The sequence below is a fragment of the Rhinolophus hipposideros genome (genome assembly GCF_964194185.1).
Source record: "Rhinolophus hipposideros genome assembly, chromosome: 19".
NCBI lineage: Eukaryota > Metazoa > Chordata > Mammalia > Chiroptera > Rhinolophidae > Rhinolophus > Rhinolophus hipposideros.
This window is the reverse complement of record NC_138065.1, coordinates 610,235-628,531: the sequence shown is the minus strand read 5'-3', so window position 1 is coordinate 628,531 and position 18,297 is coordinate 610,235. Positions and strand designations below refer to the sequence as shown.

At 42.9% G+C, this 18,297-nt stretch overlaps 1 protein-coding gene across 28 annotated transcripts; it reads right to left on the bottom strand.

The window, feature by feature from the left end:
- Positions 1-989: 989 nt before the first annotated feature.
- LOC308487078 (sodium-dependent phosphate transport protein 1-like) lies at positions 990-17,826 on the bottom strand. Of its 28 annotated transcripts, none has more exons than XM_081024873.1 (14): positions 17,691-17,723; positions 16,457-16,549; positions 16,135-16,202; positions 14,650-14,822; positions 10,134-10,367; positions 9,963-10,050; positions 9,569-9,655; positions 8,040-8,158; positions 7,807-7,968; positions 6,741-6,873; positions 6,502-6,649; positions 3,848-3,938; positions 3,599-3,735; positions 990-2,141 (listed from the first exon to the last, which is right to left on the bottom strand). In XM_081024873.1, the coding sequence occupies exons 4-13, from the start codon at positions 14,758-14,760 to the stop codon at positions 3,601-3,603; spliced, it is 1,308 nt and encodes a 435-aa protein (XP_080880999.1). In that variant the 5' UTR covers positions 14,761-14,822; positions 16,135-16,202; positions 16,457-16,549; positions 17,691-17,723; the 3' UTR covers positions 990-2,141; positions 3,599-3,600. The 28 variants fall into 28 exon arrangements, 27 of the variants coding, with proteins under 27 accessions (XP_080880999.1, XP_080881017.1, XP_080881001.1 ...); XM_081024875.1 differs by having other exon boundaries at positions 1,446-2,141; positions 10,155-10,367; positions 17,691-17,743; XM_081024874.1 differs by having other exon boundaries at positions 1,446-2,117.
- Between the last annotated feature and the right edge of the window lie 471 nt (positions 17,827-18,297).

Here is an 18,297-nt window from a genome sequence, read left to right as displayed (position 1 = left end):
AGAAGATAATGTAACAGAAAACACCCACAGAACAGGAAAAAAAATCCCCCCCCCCAAAAAAAAAGAGGACAGTTTAAGGAGCCTCTGGGACAACATCAAGCGTACCAACATTCACATCATAGGGATGCCAGAAGGAGAAGAGAGACAGTAAGGGATTGAAAACCTATTTGAAGAAATAATGACAGAAAACTTCCCTCACTAGGTGAAGGAAACAGACACACAAGCCCAAGAAGTGCAGAGAGTCCCAAACAAGATGAACCCAAACAGGCCCACACCAACACACATTATAATTAAAATGCCAAAGCTTAAAGACAAAGAGGGAATATTAAAAGCAGCAAGAGAAAAACAGTCCCTTACAAGGGAGCTTTTATAAGACTGTCAGCTGATTTCTCAACATAAACTTTGCAGGTCAGAAGAGACTGGCACAAAATATTCAAAGTGATGAAAAGCAAGGACCTACAACTAAGATTCCTCTACCCTGCAAAGCTATCATTTAGAATCAAAGGACAGATAAAGAGCTTCCCAGACAAGAAAAAACAAAGGAGTTCATCACCATCAAACCAGTATTACAAGAAATCTTAGAGGGACTTCCAGAAGAAGGAGAAGGAAGAGGAGGAGAAGCAGGAAAGAAGAAAAAGAAGGAAAAACTAAAAAATGTGAATAAAATGGCAATAACTACATATCTGTCAACCGTTACTTTAAATGTATATAACTTAAATGCTCCAATCAAAAGATAGGATAGCTGAATGGATAAGAAAACAAGAATGCTTACATCAGCTGCCTACAAGAGAATCACTTCAAATGGAAAGACACACAGACTGAAAGTAAAGGAATGGAAAAGGATATTTCATGAAAATGGAAACAAACAAAAGCTGGAGTATCAGTACTCATATCAGACAAAATAGACTTTAAAACAAAGACTATAACAAGAGACAGAGAAGGACCCAGTAATCTCACTTCTGGGTATTTATCTGAAAAAATCCAAAATGCTACTTCGAGGAGATGTATTCACTGCAGCATTGTACAAGATGTGGAGGCAGCCCGTTAATGGCAGGATGGATAAAGGAGGTGGTACATATATACAATGGAATATTGTTCGGCCTGAAAGGGAATGGGTTTTTGCCATCTGTGGCAGCATGGATGGACCTGGAAGGTACTCTGCTGAGTGGAGTATGTCAGACAGAGAGAGATGCAATGCGATTTCACTTATATGTGGAATCTAAAGAACAAAATTAACAAACAAAACAGAAACAAACTCATAGATACAGAGACCATTTTGAAAAGGTTTCTTGCGGCCAGGAAAGCCAAGCCAAAGACTTTCCATCAAACGGCCATTCATTCAACCATTCATTCATTCAACCAAAGTGACAAAGATTTTGCAGGCAAATATCGAAAATTAAGTAGTTGTGAGCAAAACCAATAAAAAACCTGATAAACAGCAAATTATCTTGGCAAAACATAGAATCCTTGGTGTGGGTTTTTATTTGTTTTGTTTTTTGGTAGATTATGGTACAGAAAATAAAAAATAAATTGTTTTAATTAAAGTTTATTGGGGTGACAATTGTTAGTAAAGTTACGTAGGCTTTAGGTGTACAATTCTGTAGTACATCATCTATATATCACATTGTGTGTTTGCCCCCCAGAGACAGTTCTCCTTCCATCACCATATATCTGATCCCTTTTACCCTCGTCTACCATACCCCTTCCCCCTTACCCACTGGTAACCACTGAACTATTGTCTGTGTCTATGAGATTTTTGTTCCTTCACTTGTTTGTCTTGTTCCTTTGCTGTTTTCAGTTTTATATACCACATATCAGTGAAGTCATAGCTTCTCGACTTTTTCTGTCTGACTTATTTCACTGAGCATTATAATCTTAAGATCCTAATCTCTTATCAAGAGCAGACTACTAGTCCAAGAAAATTTTGTCCTTCCAATAGATGAAATCCAGGTAGATTAGCCTTTTCCAGGTGGGAAATGGGGGGTCCAGGTGTTAGTTTCCTTGAGCCTGGCTGCCTGGGGGTTCACGAGAAGTGCCTGGAGAGGACCCTCCCAGCGAGGCTGTGAAGAATTCTTGCAGAGATGTCTTTTCTAGTTTATGGAGTCTCCAGGCTGGATCTGATGAGGTAGAAAGTCACCCTCCTTGACAAGAGTAAAGATTATAAAATGGAAAAGGCTGATAATTTTACAAAGTCAAAATTAAATTTCCAGTTAAGGTATACTTGTCAAAATCTTTCTGAAATGGTAATATAAGATCAGAATATTCAATAATAACTGCTTGGACATAATCAAAAATTAATAGACGTAACAATAATGGAAAACCCTAGTATAACCCTTAGTATTTAATAGGACAAATCTATAAAGCCAAGAAAACTTACAATATCTGAATAAAATCATAAGACTGTTGTCACAGTTGTACCCATCTCTGTCCCTTGGAACTAGAGGACGAGTCTCTGCTAACACCTCTGGAATATTTCCCAGTCCCGTCAGGTGCTTATCCATAAGGAGAACCTCAGTAATTTCCATATAGAAATATCTGCATGAGCTCCCACGTTTTTCAACAGCTGGTTATATTCTTTTCGTTTACACACTATTTATTAACTAAGAGTAGGGCATGTTTAATTGAAGGTCCACATTTCTGCCCTTTCTAATCAGCAGTCTGGAGTAGAAATGCATCTTGGTGAATTTTGTGAGTGCACCGTTATGAAATTCTTAGTACTGGCAACACTGTGTTAATTTAGTTTTTGATTAGAACTATCATCATTTGGATCATCTCTTTTCATAAACTTGCTAACTGGTTATTGTTTAATGTGAAAAAATGTACTTCTGTATTAATGGGTTAGTCAGGAAACTTTCTGCCTGAATTTATTGTTTCTAAAACTTCCCAGTCTTTGTGATGTTAGCAGTCTTTGATGCAAAACACACAGATCCCTTAACTCACTGGGGTTTGCAAAATGGGAATAACCTACGTCCATCAGTTCTAATTGCTGCATCAGCTGAAATGATTCCACCAAGAGACATTTCTCCTTCTACTTATTTACCAATGACAAGGTTCAGAGAAGGAAGGCACAAGATTAGATTCTCTTTTGAACTTTAACGGACCCTTTGTCTCTGTCACTCATTTGAAAACCATTCTAGTCAGGACCACCATTAAGGTACCTCTTGCCACATCCATTAGTAAGTCCTCACACTTTATATAATTTGACCCCCCAGGATAGCATTTCCCATGGAACCTCGTTCCCACCTTCTCTTCTGAGACATCACATTCCCCAACTGTTCTTCCCACATCATCGAATGCCCTTCCCCATCTCCTTTGCACACTTCCTTTCCTCTTTGTCATTTTCCAACATTAGAAAGTCCCAGGACCACAGATTTATATCTCCACCCCCAATACCTCCCCAGGATTCCAGAGCAGTCCGTCCTCTGGGCTTCATGCCAACCTCGTCAGACTTCACATGGTCCCCTCTGCTGCCCCAATCCTTCACCTCTCACTTCCCCTCTCGGTCAGCAACACCACAGTTCTCTGGGGCTCACCCTCAACTCCCCTCTCTCCTGCATCCCCACTTCCAAAATCTGCCCATTGCCTGATCCCATCTTACCTTCAGAGGCGTGTGTGTTGTTTTTCTTTAGCCCAGTCCTGAATTTCTGCTTTAGCAAATATAAGGTAGAAAGTTAGGCTTATTACATTAATGGCTGCCATCAGGAAGAAGATTTTAGACCAGGAAGACTCTGGATCCTGAGGGATTGAAGTGCAAAGTAATTATAAAGTACTGGACTCCTTGCGTTTGTAACATTTAAAACGTAGTAGCAGCAGGATGGGCAAATGCCTGGGTCTGGATGTTCCTTACCCGGTTAAGGATTATTCCAGCCAGAGTGGAAGAGGTCAGCCCTCCTGTCATTCCAATTAGAACTGTAACTCCTTTAAGAAAGCCGTAATATCTGTACAAAACAAGAATGACAATACACAGATGTACAGTATTTTCAATCTTAAACCACAATCAATTTAAGAGGAGGTTTAAGAAAGATAACTGTTGATTCCCTGAATTTGCCACTCCTACTTCTCAAATTCCATGAAAATATCAGAAGAGGTTTGTGGTTACAAGTAACTTTCTGGCTGCTCCACAGTCAGAAAGGTTGGCGGTAGCAGCACATGATATGAAGATCTTGAGAAAATGAGACCATGCTCAGGTGAAGGTGGGCAGATTTAGGAAACCTCAACCACAGGTGAGAAGGGCAGGCGGTGATGTGTGCTGGTCATAGGAACTGGTCTCGAGTTAGTACTAAATTGAAGGTCTCTGTTCACTGGCTCTACTCCCACAGTCCCAGAGCTGCTGGCCCCGTGAGTGCCCCCCACGGGGGCCCGGGCAAGGGAACCAGGGGCCTAGCTGACAAGTCACTGTGATGGTCTGTCCTGCGGCCTCAGCAGAGAATGGGCTACAAAGCAGGGAGGCCACGGGGAACCTAGATCAAGCAGGGGGCAAGTCCATGAGCCATGAAGAACAGGACGTGCCTTTGGAGAGCAGATTCGGCGTGTAGCCCAGAACGCATTCACTGGGGACAGAGTGTGTTCCTTTCCAGCCCAGCAGATGTCGCTGTCACAGGTTCTGTGAATCCACTTCTTCCCTTTATGAGAGGAAGGGCTTCCATTTCACCTCCCGGGCCTATTCCATCTGCATTCTGCCTTCACAGGCTGAGCGTGGAGGGAGTGTGGAGCTCATGTGTGCTTTATGGGTCCCTGGGCAGACAGCTGTCACGTCTGGGCCGAGAGTCCCTGGGGTTTCGCTGTATGCAGTTGCCGGTAAGATTCTGAGTTGTCCCCTGTTGGGGAGCTGGAGAGAGTGTGTGCTAGTGTGCGAAAAAGTCTTGTGACAAGCAGCCAGGTGTAGAGTGGGGCACAAACCGTCCATTGTCCCCAGTGTTCATGTTCCTTTGTTCACTTTAGCAACAGAACCCCTGGGGTTTAGGTGGCAATAGGGCCACCTTTGCTTTGTGAGTCCTCACTACTGTGTGAGGACTCACATCTGTGTGTCTCCTCTTCTTCCTTCCAGACCTTCTTTCTTGTCACCTTTGTCCGGCTCAGACAAGTGTAATTCCTTCCCTGGTCTTCAGTTCTAACAAAGACCCCACTTCCCTAAGTGGACAATTTAGAAACCTCAGTTTCCTTAGTGTCCCCTAAGGAAACTCTCTTTGATAGACAAGGGGGGCACATGATTGGGAATGTTCTTGCTTAAATAAGTCTTGTCTCCCTCCCATTACTAAAAAAACAACAAGCAACACACATTGATATGGTTAAGATAAAACACACACATGCCCTTAAGACTGAGGATGAATTAGTTTGAGAGATTAGGAGTTTTTTTCCAAATTGTACGTTAGCATATTTATTCTCTCTGACTACACAATTACCTGGCGAACACGGAATCTGAGCCCATTGGAAGATGTGACTGAGGCTTCGCCCTGGGTCACCCAAGCTGTTGCTGGCGGACACAGTCCACACCCTACTTAGCAGGTGCTGGCAGATGACACTAGTGGCGAGGCGACCACAGCCAGTCAGCTGCAGAGGCAGACAGACGTAGGTGTGAGCCTCGACTCGTTATTAGCTATGAAATATCACACAAGTGGGCTTTTGTCTCTTCAGCCTCACAGTGTAGATGGATAGTATCTCCTCACACCGGGGCACGAGGGCACAGAAAAATACTCAATAAATGGCAGCTACTTGCAATTTCCTTCACTTTTTCTGTGTACTTTCTGAATGTGGCGGTTTTTCAAAGTGCCTGTGGCTCGGTGGGTAGTGTGCATTCTCTACCAACAACCCTTTCATGTCTTTATACAATTCGAAGTAGTCAGAACGCCCCGGGCATCCTCCAGGAGGGTCTTGGAATTGAATAAATCAGGTGATATGCGTCCTCACTGCTCTGATGCTCCCCTTGTGTAGGTCTGGTGGGCAAGAGTCTGCTTCTGTGGGACAAAGGCGATTGTTCTTGGTAGATTTTGCCTCTCTACCCCAGGGCCACTGTTTTACAAAACTCCAGAGAATTCTGTTCATATCAGAGCTCTGTTCTCCAGGGAATGCCAGCCCCACAGAGTACAGTGTGAATAGCACTCCCTGGAGTTGTGCAAATGGCAGAGCTGCTTCCATCAGTCACACTTATTACAGTTGGAAAAAAAAAAAAAGACACAGTACGAAGAGCAAAAGCTTTTTTTGCCAAAGAGATCTGGATTGAAATCCTAGGTAAGATCCCAAACCAGAGGTGAGATCTTAGACTGGCCGTTAAGTATCTGAACCTCAGTTTCCTTAGCTGTAAAATAAATATTACTAACCGATGGGTTGTCATGAGGATTAAAGATATATAAACATTCATGCAATAACAATAATAATGGAGTAGCTAACACTTACACAGTGTCAGAACTTTCAGCAAACTGGCCATAAACTCCAAAATAGCTGACACCTTAAAACACCGTGGAGGGCTTAGACACAGAAAAGAAAGAGATTTTCAAACCCTACCTGGGAGCGATATCCAAGGGGTTGATAAGTATTCCGACTACACAAAAGACCACTGTTGCACTAGCAAGTATGAGGAAAATTATCGTGCTGTGGAAGCCGGAACTCAGGTGACACAGGCATATCCCGAAGAGGGCGGGCAGGAGAAGACCTGGGGACAGGTTCAGACAGCATGGTCAGGGTGAGCCCGAGCCTGGGGGGGAAGCACCCCAGCACGCTCCAATGTCCCAGCTGTTCCTCACCTAGCGTGGTGAAGAGTTTGCGGATGGTAATCACGCAGAACATGTTCCTGGACAGGAAGAGGTCTGCTACGTGACCCACCAGGATCCCAAGGAGCCAGGAGAACAGGTAGGGGAGGGCTGACAGCAGCCCGTTCTGAGGAGGAAGGGTTACCATGACAGTGAGCGTGGTACAGTCATCCCTACGCTGAAATTCAGCACCTAAAACTTGAACTGTCATACAGGAAGCCATCAACACACCACCCCCAAATTACTGCCAGGCACATACTACCCAAAAGGAGGAGAAAGAGTTGTGTTGGGGTCAGAAACAGTTGTCACAATCTATGTTGTGTTCTGAATGGTAAATGCTGGCCCTGGGGAAATGACAGATAATAACGGTAACAATTGCAATCCTTCCTATGGTACTTTCTCTGGACCAGCTCCTGTTTATCCCCACAACCACCCCATGGTCTCACGGGAGATAAAGTTGGGTCCAAGAGAGCTTAAATGACTTCGCTGTCATCCTGGCCCCTGGGCTCCGTTCCTGGGGGCCTATTACAGAGTGCCCCAAGGTGGCAAGCCCAGACTCCATTTCTAAAGGAGTTTCTTTTCTGGTTATTATGGCATGAAACAACAGAAATTTCCAGGCGTCAGTGATTCTCCAAGTCAGACAAGCAGTGGGAGTGCCAGTCCTTTCCCCGTGTTCACACCCAGGACTCATTTCCTTTCCCCAGGGGAGGATTGGTGCAGGGACACAGGGCTCTGCCAAGTGACTTTCAGGGAAGAATCCCAGTCTTTAGGCAATGATGGCATTGAACCTTAACTAATACTCAAGGGTGATGGTACAGAGACTGTGAGGCATAGGAATGGGGAACAGGAATGGGGGAGGGGAGACGGTGTGCGTTGTTGGTGTGCCAGTCTACACCTTTCTTTCTGGGCAGCCAATGTTGACATGACAGTTGGCAACCGGGCATCTCCAGGTGAAGAACGTCAGCGACACAGTGCGGGGTGGGCAAGAGCTACAACTAGAGTCACGACATGGAGAAACGAGCAGAGTCTCATAAAGCCAGGAGAGCAGAAGGTACCCTACCTCTGTCACGTTTACATGAAGCCTGGAGCTGATAAACATGGGTGAGTACAGAAACAGGACATGGTTTGTCCAGGAAAAGGCAAAACAACCGAGGGAAATCGCCCAAAGCGGGAGGGACTTGAGCATGGCCTTGATGGGCAGAGGCTGTCCACTCGAACTGACCTAGGAAGGAACCAGAGCACGTGTCGTTTTGTGCGGGACCGGGGAGATCCCACCGTCCCTGTGCGGTTTACCTGTGCCATGAGGGAGGAGGTGATAAATTCCTTCTCATCGACGCTGATGCACGGATGGTCCTTTGGGTCGTCATAAAACAGAATGAACCAGAAAAGACCCAGGACACAGCCACAAGCACCTATTCAAGGAGGACACGTTAGTTAGCTGCTTTTGTCTGTGGTGAGTCTCTCCCCGATGGGCACTTTTCATGATTGCTGTGAGAACCTGGACCTCCTCTTCCTCTTTTGAAACTCTGCAGCAAGGCTCACATTTCTGACAGTACTCTCTGTATGCAAGCTGCCTCACCCCACAGAACCCCAGAAGGAAGTGTGCAGAAAAGGAGGCGACTCCTCCGGCAGGTTCTGGCAAGGCCTGAGCACGGAGGCTCCACGGGGTCAGAGGCAGGAACCAGGGGACAACGGCACTGTCTGCTGTCACTAAGATGCAGGTCACACATAGACTCCAGAACTGCACTTGGCTGACAGGCCTGGAGGCTGGGCCAGTTCTGAGACTGTGTGGCCTGGGGCAAGACTGTGTGTGGAAGCTCAGCCAACGTGGAAAAGGTACACACTAAGCTGTTCATCTGTAAACCCCAATCCTTTGTGGGTTTTATTTATTCTTATTAGTGGGAAGTTTGTTGCTCACTAAATTAGAAATGAACAGGTCTGATGATGACACGATGGCTCCACGCTGGACGTGCTAAGTGTGAATGGGACAGTAGTCTCATTACCTTTGATTTGTGCCCATCACCCTTCCCCCAAGAGTTTCATAGAAGAGGTGAGGCTCTGTGGCACCTGCCCGACAGGTAGGTACAATAGCACGTAGTTCTGAGGTCATGCTCGTGACAATAACAAACGGAAGGGGCGTGAGGACTCTTTCTGCAGAAGGAACTAGGAGGTTGGGGTCCAAGCCTGCCGCCTACATGCTCCAGGACACAGAACTCGGGCAGACGTTAATCAGTGACACAGAACAGACCATCCGAAGGCTACTGAGCAGAGTCCATCGCGGCTACCCGCGTGGTTACGCCCACGGCAAACAAGACACAGTCTGCCTCACAGAAGTTACAGACAAACCTGCTCCTGTTCTCACAGAAGTTAAAGATAAACCTACCGTTGCTCTTGTAGCCTCCTTTCCCTCATACCAACACGTTTTCCATGAAAACAGAAGGCACATGTAAACCCTAGACCGGGGAATGGACAAGCTCTCTCTTCCACTAGCAATTAGAAACCACGACCCTGTCTATGGGTGGCTTTTGTTTTCTTACTTACTCTGCTAAATAAACTTACTTTCTCTTACAACTCTAGACCGGCTCCCGTTTGAATTCTTCCCTACGTGAAGCCGAGAACAGTCTCAGCCTGGGGCCTGAGTCTCCACTCTGGGGACTTCGTCCTGCACTGGCTTTCGTAGGAAATCAATGAATGCTGACTTCTCTTCATGTGAGTCATAATTTTTAATATCATTAACTTCATATAAGTTATTACGTTCCATTTTTTATTTATTTTTTCTTAAATTCTGAATAATGACTGGGATTTCACAGAAAGACACTTACCAAAAATATAGAAGACAAAGGGCCAGCCCAGGGCTTGACAGATGAATCCAGTGGCAAGCAGGGCAATGAAGGGTCCCAGCATAAGTCCTGGTCAGAGGGAGAGAGAACCCCTGCGTGAGTGGGGTCACCTGAAAGAACAGGTGCCACGCCTCATGGTGGCAGAGAATAATCATTGCCAGTGAAATAATCTGCTCAGCAGAAAAGGATAAAGTATTGGCTTCTTCCTCTTGTGGAGACAAACAGGCTTTTCTCTATTCTAGACAGTTCCCACACCTTTAAAGTAAAGGATTCTGGAGCAGATGGGTTCTGAAGCCTTGTCAGTACAAAACACACGATTCTCATGGCTCTGCAGACACGGTGGTGCAGGAACTGCCAGTGGGCCCGGAGTCATTACCTGATACACTCAGAGAGGTAAGTCGGCCTCGTTCCAAGGGAGGGGCCCACTTGACCCACACCATGTGCTGAGCTATGGACACTGTCCCCTGAAACGAGAAGTGTCGGGACATCGGCTCTCTGGGCTTCCCGGGAACGAAGACCCTGCTCCGTCTCGGCACTGTCCTGATACCTGGCCCAGCCCCTGCACTACCCGGCAGGCGATGAGTGGCATTTCACCGGCGTCCGCTGCCAGGGGGATGAGCAGGCTGGACAGGGAGCTGAGGATCAGGGCACAGCTAACCATTTTCCGGATGGAGTATATTCCAGACAAATACCCAACGGGGATTTTCACGATGAGCATACCGTACAAGATGGAACTTAAGATGACCCCCCGGATTTCGGGGCTCCAGTTATACCTGGGGTTCTGAAAGGAAAGATGAGACACACCAGTGAGTCTGCAAACTCAGGGACGTGGGGAAACTGGCCTCCCAGCTCACCCCCTGGAAAGTGTCCCCTCTCTGCCTAATGTTCGCTGTTGTGGGAACTTCTTTCTTCCTTCACACTGTCATTTTCTGTGTGTAATTACATTTTACTGTCATTGCATTGGTGTCCTCAACTGCAATGTAAAATCCTTCCCGGGTCAAGGGCACCACGTGACCCCCAGTACCAGTCACAGCACAGACATTGAACACTTGCTGCTTTTTAAAATTCAGATGTAATCGACATTGTAATATTCCATTAATGTAGGGTGTACAAAATAATGACTTGATATTTGTATATATTGTGAAATGACCACCACCATAAGTCTAGTTAACACCCTTCATTCTACATAGTTACAGCTTTTTTTTCTTGTGATGAAAACTTTTTAAGATCCACTCTTTTAGCACTTTCAGCTATACATTACAGTATTATTAACTACAGTTGCCATGCGGTTCATTATTCCCCCAGGACTTACTTTGTACAAAATAAAGGAAGTTTGTACTTTCCCTTCACCCATTTTGCCCATCCCCTCCATTACACTTCTCTCTGTATCCATGAGCTCAATTTTGTTTCTTTGTTTAGATTCCACCTATGAGATCTTACAGTTTTATCTTTCTCTGATTTATTTCACTTACCATAATGCCCTCAAGGTCTACACATGTTGTTGCAAATGATTTCATTCTTTTTGTGGCTTAATAATATTCCATGTGTGTTTTTTATATGTCACTTTTTAAAATTCAACCATCCATCAATGGACATCTAGGTTGCTTCCCTATCTTGGCTATTGTAAATAATGCTGCAATAAACATGGGGGTGCAGCTATCTTTTTGAGATAGTGACTTTTTTTGATAAATACCCAGAAATGGGAATCCTGGATCATATGGTGGTTCTATTTTAATTTTTTGAGGAACCTCCACACTGTTTTCAATGGTGGCTGCACCAATTTACAATCCCAACAGTACGTGGGGGTTCCCTTTTCTCTACATCCTCACCAACACTTGTTATTCTTGTCTATGTGATGACAGACATTCTAACAGGTGTGAGGTGGTATCTCACTGTGGTTTTGATTTGTATTTCCCTGGTGATCAGTGATGTTGAGCATCTTTTCATGTACCCATATCTGTTGGTCATCTGTATGACTTCTTTACAAAAATGTCTGGTTAGATGCTCTGCCCATTTTTAAATTGGATTATTTATGTGTTTTTTTGTTTGTTTGTTTTGTTTTTTTTTTGCTGTTAGGTTGTACAAGTTCTTTATATATTTTGGATATTAACTCTTTATCAGATAAATTATTGGCGAATATTTTCTCCCATTCAGTAGTTGGATTTTTCATTTTATTGATGGTTTCCTTCACTGTGTAGAGGCTTTTTAGTTTGATGTCATCCCACTTGTTTATTTTTTATTTTATTACTTTGGTTTTGTTGTCAAATTCAAAAATATCATAGCTAAGGCCAATATCAGTGATACCTATGTTTCCTTCTAAAAGTTTTACGTTTTCAGGTCTTACATTCAAGTCTTTGATCCATTTGAAATAATTTTTGTGTATGGTGTAAGACAGGGATCCAGTCTCATTCTTTAGCAATGTGGCTGTGCAGTTTTCCCAACACCATTTATTGGAGAGACTGTCCCTTTCCCATTGTATATTCTTGGCTCCTTTGTTATAAATTAATTGACTATGTAGGAGTGGGTTTATTTCTGGACACTCTACTCTGTTCCATTGATCCATGTGTCTGTTTTTCTGCCAGTACCATGCTGTTTTGATTATTATAGCCTTGTAAAATAGTTGGAAAGCAGGAAGTGTGATGCCTCGAGCTTTCCTCTCCTTTCTCAAGATTTCTTTGGCTGCTCGAGGTCTTTTGTGGTTCCATATAAATTTTAGAATTGTTTGTTTTAATCATGTGAAAAATGTCACTGGAATTTTGACAGGGATTGCATTGAATGTGTAGATTGCTTTGGGCTGTATGAACATTTCAGCAATGTTATTTTTTTCAATCCATGAGCATGGAATATCTTTCTATTTATTTGTAGCATCTATTTTTTCATCGATATCTTACAATTTTCAATGTGCAGGTCTTTCACCTCAGTTAAATTTGTTCTATGTATTTTATTCTTTCAGATACAACAGTAAATGGAATTGTCTTAATTTTTCTGCTTGTTTATTATTAGTGTATAGAAACATGACAGATTTTTGTGTATTGATTTTGTATGCTACAATTGTACTGAATTTGTTTATTAGTTCTAACAGTTTTTTTTATGGAGTCTTTAGGATTTTCTATATACAATATCATGTCATCTGCAAATAGTGACAGTTTTACTTCTTCCTTTCCAATTTGGAAGTCTTTTATTTCTTTTTCTTATTTAATTGCTCTGGCTATTATTTGAAATTTTTTTTTTGTTTGCTTCTTGAAAAAGCCATTTATTGCTATTAACTTCCTTCTTAGAACTGCTTTAGCTGTATCCTAAAAGTTTTGGTAGTTGTATTTCCATTTTCATTTGTCTCAAGGATTTTTTTAAAAATTTCTCTTTTGATTTATTCTTTGACCCATTGATTGTCAGTAGCATGTTGCTATATCTCTACATATTTGTGAATTTTCCAGTTTCCTTCTTGCAATTGATTTCTAGTTTCACACCATTTTAGCTGGAAAAGACACTTGATATAATTTCAATTTTCTTAAATTTATTAAGAATTGTTTTGTGGCCTAAGATCTATTCTAGAGAATGTTTCATATGTGTTTGAGAAGAATGTGTATTCTGTTGCTTTTGGATGAAATGTTCTGTATAGGTGTGTCTTAAATATATATGATCTAATGTGTCATTTAAGGCCCATGTTTCCTTATGAATTTTCTGTCAGGATGGTCTGTTCATTGATGTAAGGAGGGCATTAAAGTCCCCTCTTATTGTATTGTTTTCTATTACTCTCTTTAATTCTGCTAATATTTGCTTTATGTATTTAGGTGTTCCTATGTTGGGTGCATAAAAATTTGGGGCTATTACAAATAAAGCTACTCTCAGCATTTATGCACAAGTCTCTGTAGGGACATGTGTTTTCATTTCTCTTAGTAGATACCTAGCAGTGGGCTGGATCGTAGAGTAGGTGTGTGCTTAACTAAACTGGTTGTACCTTTTTGTATTCTTCGCAGTGGGGCAGGAGAGTCCCAGTTCCTCCCCATTCTGGCCACCACTTCGTATGTCCACTCTTTATAATTTTAGCCATTTGAGTTGGTGTGTAGTAATATACCTTTGTGGTGTTTAGTTACATGTCCCTAATGACTAATGACATGCATCTTTTCTTGTGAGTATTTGCCATCCATGTATCTTCTCTGGTGAATTGTCTGCTTATATCTTTTCCTCATTTTGGTACTGGGTTGTCTCATTTTTATCGAGTTTTGATAGAATTCCATTATTAAATGTGATTTGCAAACATTTAACCTGTCTCTGGTTTGTCTTTTTTTTCTCTTACCAGCATCTTTTGAATTTTGATGAAGTTCAATTTTATGTTTGTTCTTTTGTGGATCATGTAAAAATCAGTACTTCACCGTGTGTGAGTATATTTCTGAACTCTCTATTTCATTGATTATTTTTCTGTTTTTATGCTAATACCACAGTCTTGATTATGGTAACTTTATGACAAATCTTAAAATCAGGCAGGTAGTGTTAGTCTTACATAACTAATTATATTTCAATAAACATTGAAGACAACTCACTGGAGACAGAAGCGTCTCTTTTCAACAAACAGTGCTAGAACAATTGTATATCCATATGTAAAAAAAAAAAAAGGTCTAAACACAACATATGCAAACATTAAGTAAAAATGCATCACAGATTTAAATATAAAATCTGAAATTCCAGAGATGACAGTAATGGAACATGTAAATGTACTGCATGTTCGAAAACTTAAATAGAAAAGAAGATACATCTTGACTTCTACTTCTGGTTTAAAATGCTTTCCCTCTTGTCCAATCTTCTCAATTCTAAAGAGGTGCTAACTCTTAGTTTTCATTCTTCACACAGAAGAATTCACACCTCAAAGCCCTTCACAAATATTGAGGCATCCTTTAATTATGGGACATACCTACTTAGGTTTCTAATGGCAAGGCTGAGCAAGACTTGAGCTTTTTCTCTAATGATTATTGTCATATCAGTTGTGATAATGGTCAATCTCTACACAAATTAGTTAGCAAGACAGGATTTTAAACTTAGGACTGTGGATGTTATGTTGGCTGTACCTTTATGTTATCCAAGAGGTCCTTTGTGGAGGTGTTGGGCGAACCGTGTGGATCTGTGCTGTTCACCATGGCGACCACGGTAAGGCTCAGACAAATGCGCTGTGACATCATCACAACATTACAGAAGTGCAGGAGGAGACATACCCCATAGCGAAGGGAACAAAAACTTGGAGCTGGTGAGTAAAACAGAAAATGTCTCTTGTTAACACAGCTGAGGTGAAATATACTTTTAACTCAGAAATTTGGAGCCCTAGATATTAATTTGAAATTTTATCATACTTAATGGTCTTTCAGAAATTATGATACGATAGGAAGATGTGTGACTGATAGAATAATCCCACAATCCTCTGAAATATTATCCCAACTAGAATGTCCTAGAATATTAAGCCAGTCCTCCAAGCACTTTGGCTCATGCATGAGTATATTTTAAAGGGATCATTTAAAATACCCTGGGTTACTCTTGGAAGTAACAACAAAAACGTTTACTCAAGTAAACGGCTTTATTCTCCAAACTCATGTGGTCTGGTTGAGAAAGTCATATATACACATGGCGGAGAAAGTCGCATTTACAAAATGCGTTGTATTTGAGGGAGCTTCCAGCTAGAGTAACCAGTGTGGTGTTGGTGCAGGGCCTAATGAATTCATCAGTGGAAGAAAATAGGGAGTCCAGAAACAGATGTACACATGTGCCTTTGAATAAACGTACTAATGCAATTCAGTGGAGGAAGGTAAAGTCTTTTCAACAAATGGAAATTTCCCAAGAAAAATAAAACCGTATGTCTACAAAAAGAGGTGTAGTGCAATGTTTATAGTAGCTTCCTTCAAAATAGCTGACTGGGATGGATGAACCTACTGTGGTATATTAATACAATGGATATTACGCAGAAATAAAAAGGAGGGAAACACTGATACCGTAACAATCTGGACAGATGTCAACAAAAATTACTTCTAAATAAGTCTTGAGTTAAAAAGGAAACCATAAGGGGGATTCTAAAGTGCTTCAGACTAAGTGACAGATGTCGTGTTGAACTCATGGACAGTTAGAGTAAAGTGTAACACCCCTAAATATATTTCTCAGAAAAGAGGAGAGCTCAAAGACTAGGAAAATTAACAAAGGAACAAACCCGAAGGACCTAAAAGAAAGAAAGTGTTAAGCATAATGGCAGAAATCAAAGATATAGACCAATGTATAATTTTATATGTTTATATGTTTGAATATAAATTTGAACATAGATGAAGTGGACCATATTAAAATATCAAAATTGATACAAGAGAATTTAATAGAGCCCTGACCTTTCTGTAAATTGAAAAGGTATACAATCCATTGCCCCTGATGACATGGACGTATAACTCTACGCCAATAGCAGAAATTCCTTATTGTTCTTCCCCTGTCTTGCTCAAGATAACAGCTATCTAAGCAAAGGTTCAGTGCCTATTCAACTATTGCTGCCCAAGGATTCAGTGACTCCAGAACTTTCCACCCACCTCACTTCCAGAAGGGTCTGTCTCCTCCTCCTTGAGATGGAACACAAATAGCTCCCCTCTTTGATTTCCTTCAGCAAGTGAGGAGTGGACAAGAATCAAAATAAAGTGAAATAAAGTGTGAACAGCTAGGATACGTGGACTCGTTTTATTTAAGGGTTTTCTAATGGACACCATGGCAGGACTGGTTTCTTCACTTCCTTTCCTGAACATTTCTAAGGCCCCTTATATATTTTTATGGAAGAACCCCCTTACCTGGAATCTTCTGTGTCATGTTTAAGAAGAAGAAGAACGCCTATGTGAGGGGACAAAGAATGATTTCTACCTTTCCTGGAAGGGGGCTGGTCATCCATTTATGCACGGGCGTCTGCTGGCTTCTCCTCCGGCTAAAGGGTCCCTTCTCTGGCCCCTGCAAGTGCTAAACACACGACATCAGCATAACGCAGGAGGAGCGGCCCGGCCCCCCAGGGCCCACTCCATGTCAAACGTGCACCAAAGGAAACTTGGTTGTCACTCAACCTGCGCGCGCCCTTCACCACGCACTTCCTTGGACATTTAACTTGGACGATTTTTTGTTGATTAAAAATATACAGAAAACCTGAAAACTATAGGAAACGAACAAAAAGCTCTGCCAGTCCATAATTCCATATACAGTGAAAAGTTCCCTCCGGAGTGAAAGGGACGCAGGGACCTCGGTGCCGGCAGGGGCGTTAACAATTTTCTAGGCAGAAGGAAAGTGCTAAAAGTCAGACACGTGGATGGTCAAAAAGGATGGAGGAACGTCAGAGAGGAAGGAAGGTGAATAACGTCCTTCATTTCCCTCGTATCTCTGTAGAGCTGTGAGCTCTGCTCGTTCCTGTCCTAGGAGGTGCTCACATGCACGCACCCGGTGCTCCCCACGCAGCGCCGCGCCAGGGCAGCCCCCGGGCCCACGCGGGTTGGTGCAGCTCAGCCTGGCGGCTCCTCTCACGCAGCCTTTCCAGTCGGGGCTCTGCACCCACATGCACCAGTCTACACCTTGCCATCTGACCCCATCAGCTTATGTGACACCAGGTGCTCAGGAGACGCCTAAAAGTCCTCCGATGGGATTTGCAATGCAGTCTTAAGTGAGCTGTTTGTCAACCACAATTATCACACATTGGAACATAGGGGGACGCTGTTTATCTCAAGACAGCTGCACACAAACCACACAAACACATCTCAGTACCACACGCAGCACTCGCATACAGGCCACACACACACCACAACACACTCATACCTACCCTCCACCACACACACCACAGGCACAGCACACCTTTCAGATTCACAAGCGCCATACACCATGCAGCACACACTTTTCTTTCCTTGTCCATCCACACACCTGTCCACCTCACACTTGTCCCTAAAAATATGTTCTTTCAGCTTTCCCTTGTATACAACCTGTGAAAATAGACGTCTCCCATTACGCCCCCCCCCAAATCTCCCCAGATTGCCAAATCCCTCTGATAGGGTCTCTCACATACAGGCCCTATCACTGATTTAATATCAATTAGTGCGTGGCACCTAAGAGTAAGACTGACCTGATTCGGGACAGAAAACTTCTTCCTTCCTCCCCTGTAAAGACTTTCCACTCGACTTTTAAAAAAATACTGAATGTCTGGATTTACTAATTTTAGCCCTGTAAATCCTTCACCAAATCCTTTTACCCACTATGTCAATGTTAAACTTTAACTTCCCTTTCACCCTCACCTTGGATCTTAAGGTGAGGAGTGTGAGCCTTAAAACAATCCCATGGCCAGTAATTCCATGACCACTGCCCGGAGCCAAAACCTGCCCACTACGTACTTCCAGCACTTTTCTGCTGACGCTGGCTCTCAGCACATTCTGACAGGAACGCTGTGGCTTTCTAAATGCCCTATAAATGCCCACTAGCTTTTTCCTCCCTTCCTGCCTGCCTCCTTCCTACCCCTTCTTTCTGCCCTTTTCCTCTTCTCACCTTCCGTCCTCTCTCTTTTTCTTCCTGGCTTCTGCAGTGACTGTTAGCTCTCTTGGTCCCGCCATCTTTCTACAGCAATGTTGGGTGACCTACGGATGGCATAGGCCCATCCAAGCCTTTCACACAGTGACTGCGCAGCATCGACAGTTTCTTACCGACTTAAGCGTCTTTCGTGATGATTATGCATTTAA

Coding starts and splice junctions, on each gene's coding strand:
- LOC308487078 (XM_081024895.1), bottom strand. CDS start 16,484: ATGGATGACCAGCCCCCTTCCAGGAAAG. Junction 7,969..8,039: donor CCTCCTCCCTCATGGCACAG/GTAAACCGCACA, acceptor GTTCCTTCCTAG/GTCAGTTCGAGTGGACAGCC. Junction 6,874..7,806: donor TTCATGTAAACGTGACAGAG/GTAGGGTACCTT, acceptor CTTCCTCCTCAG/AACGGGCTGCTGTCAGCCCT.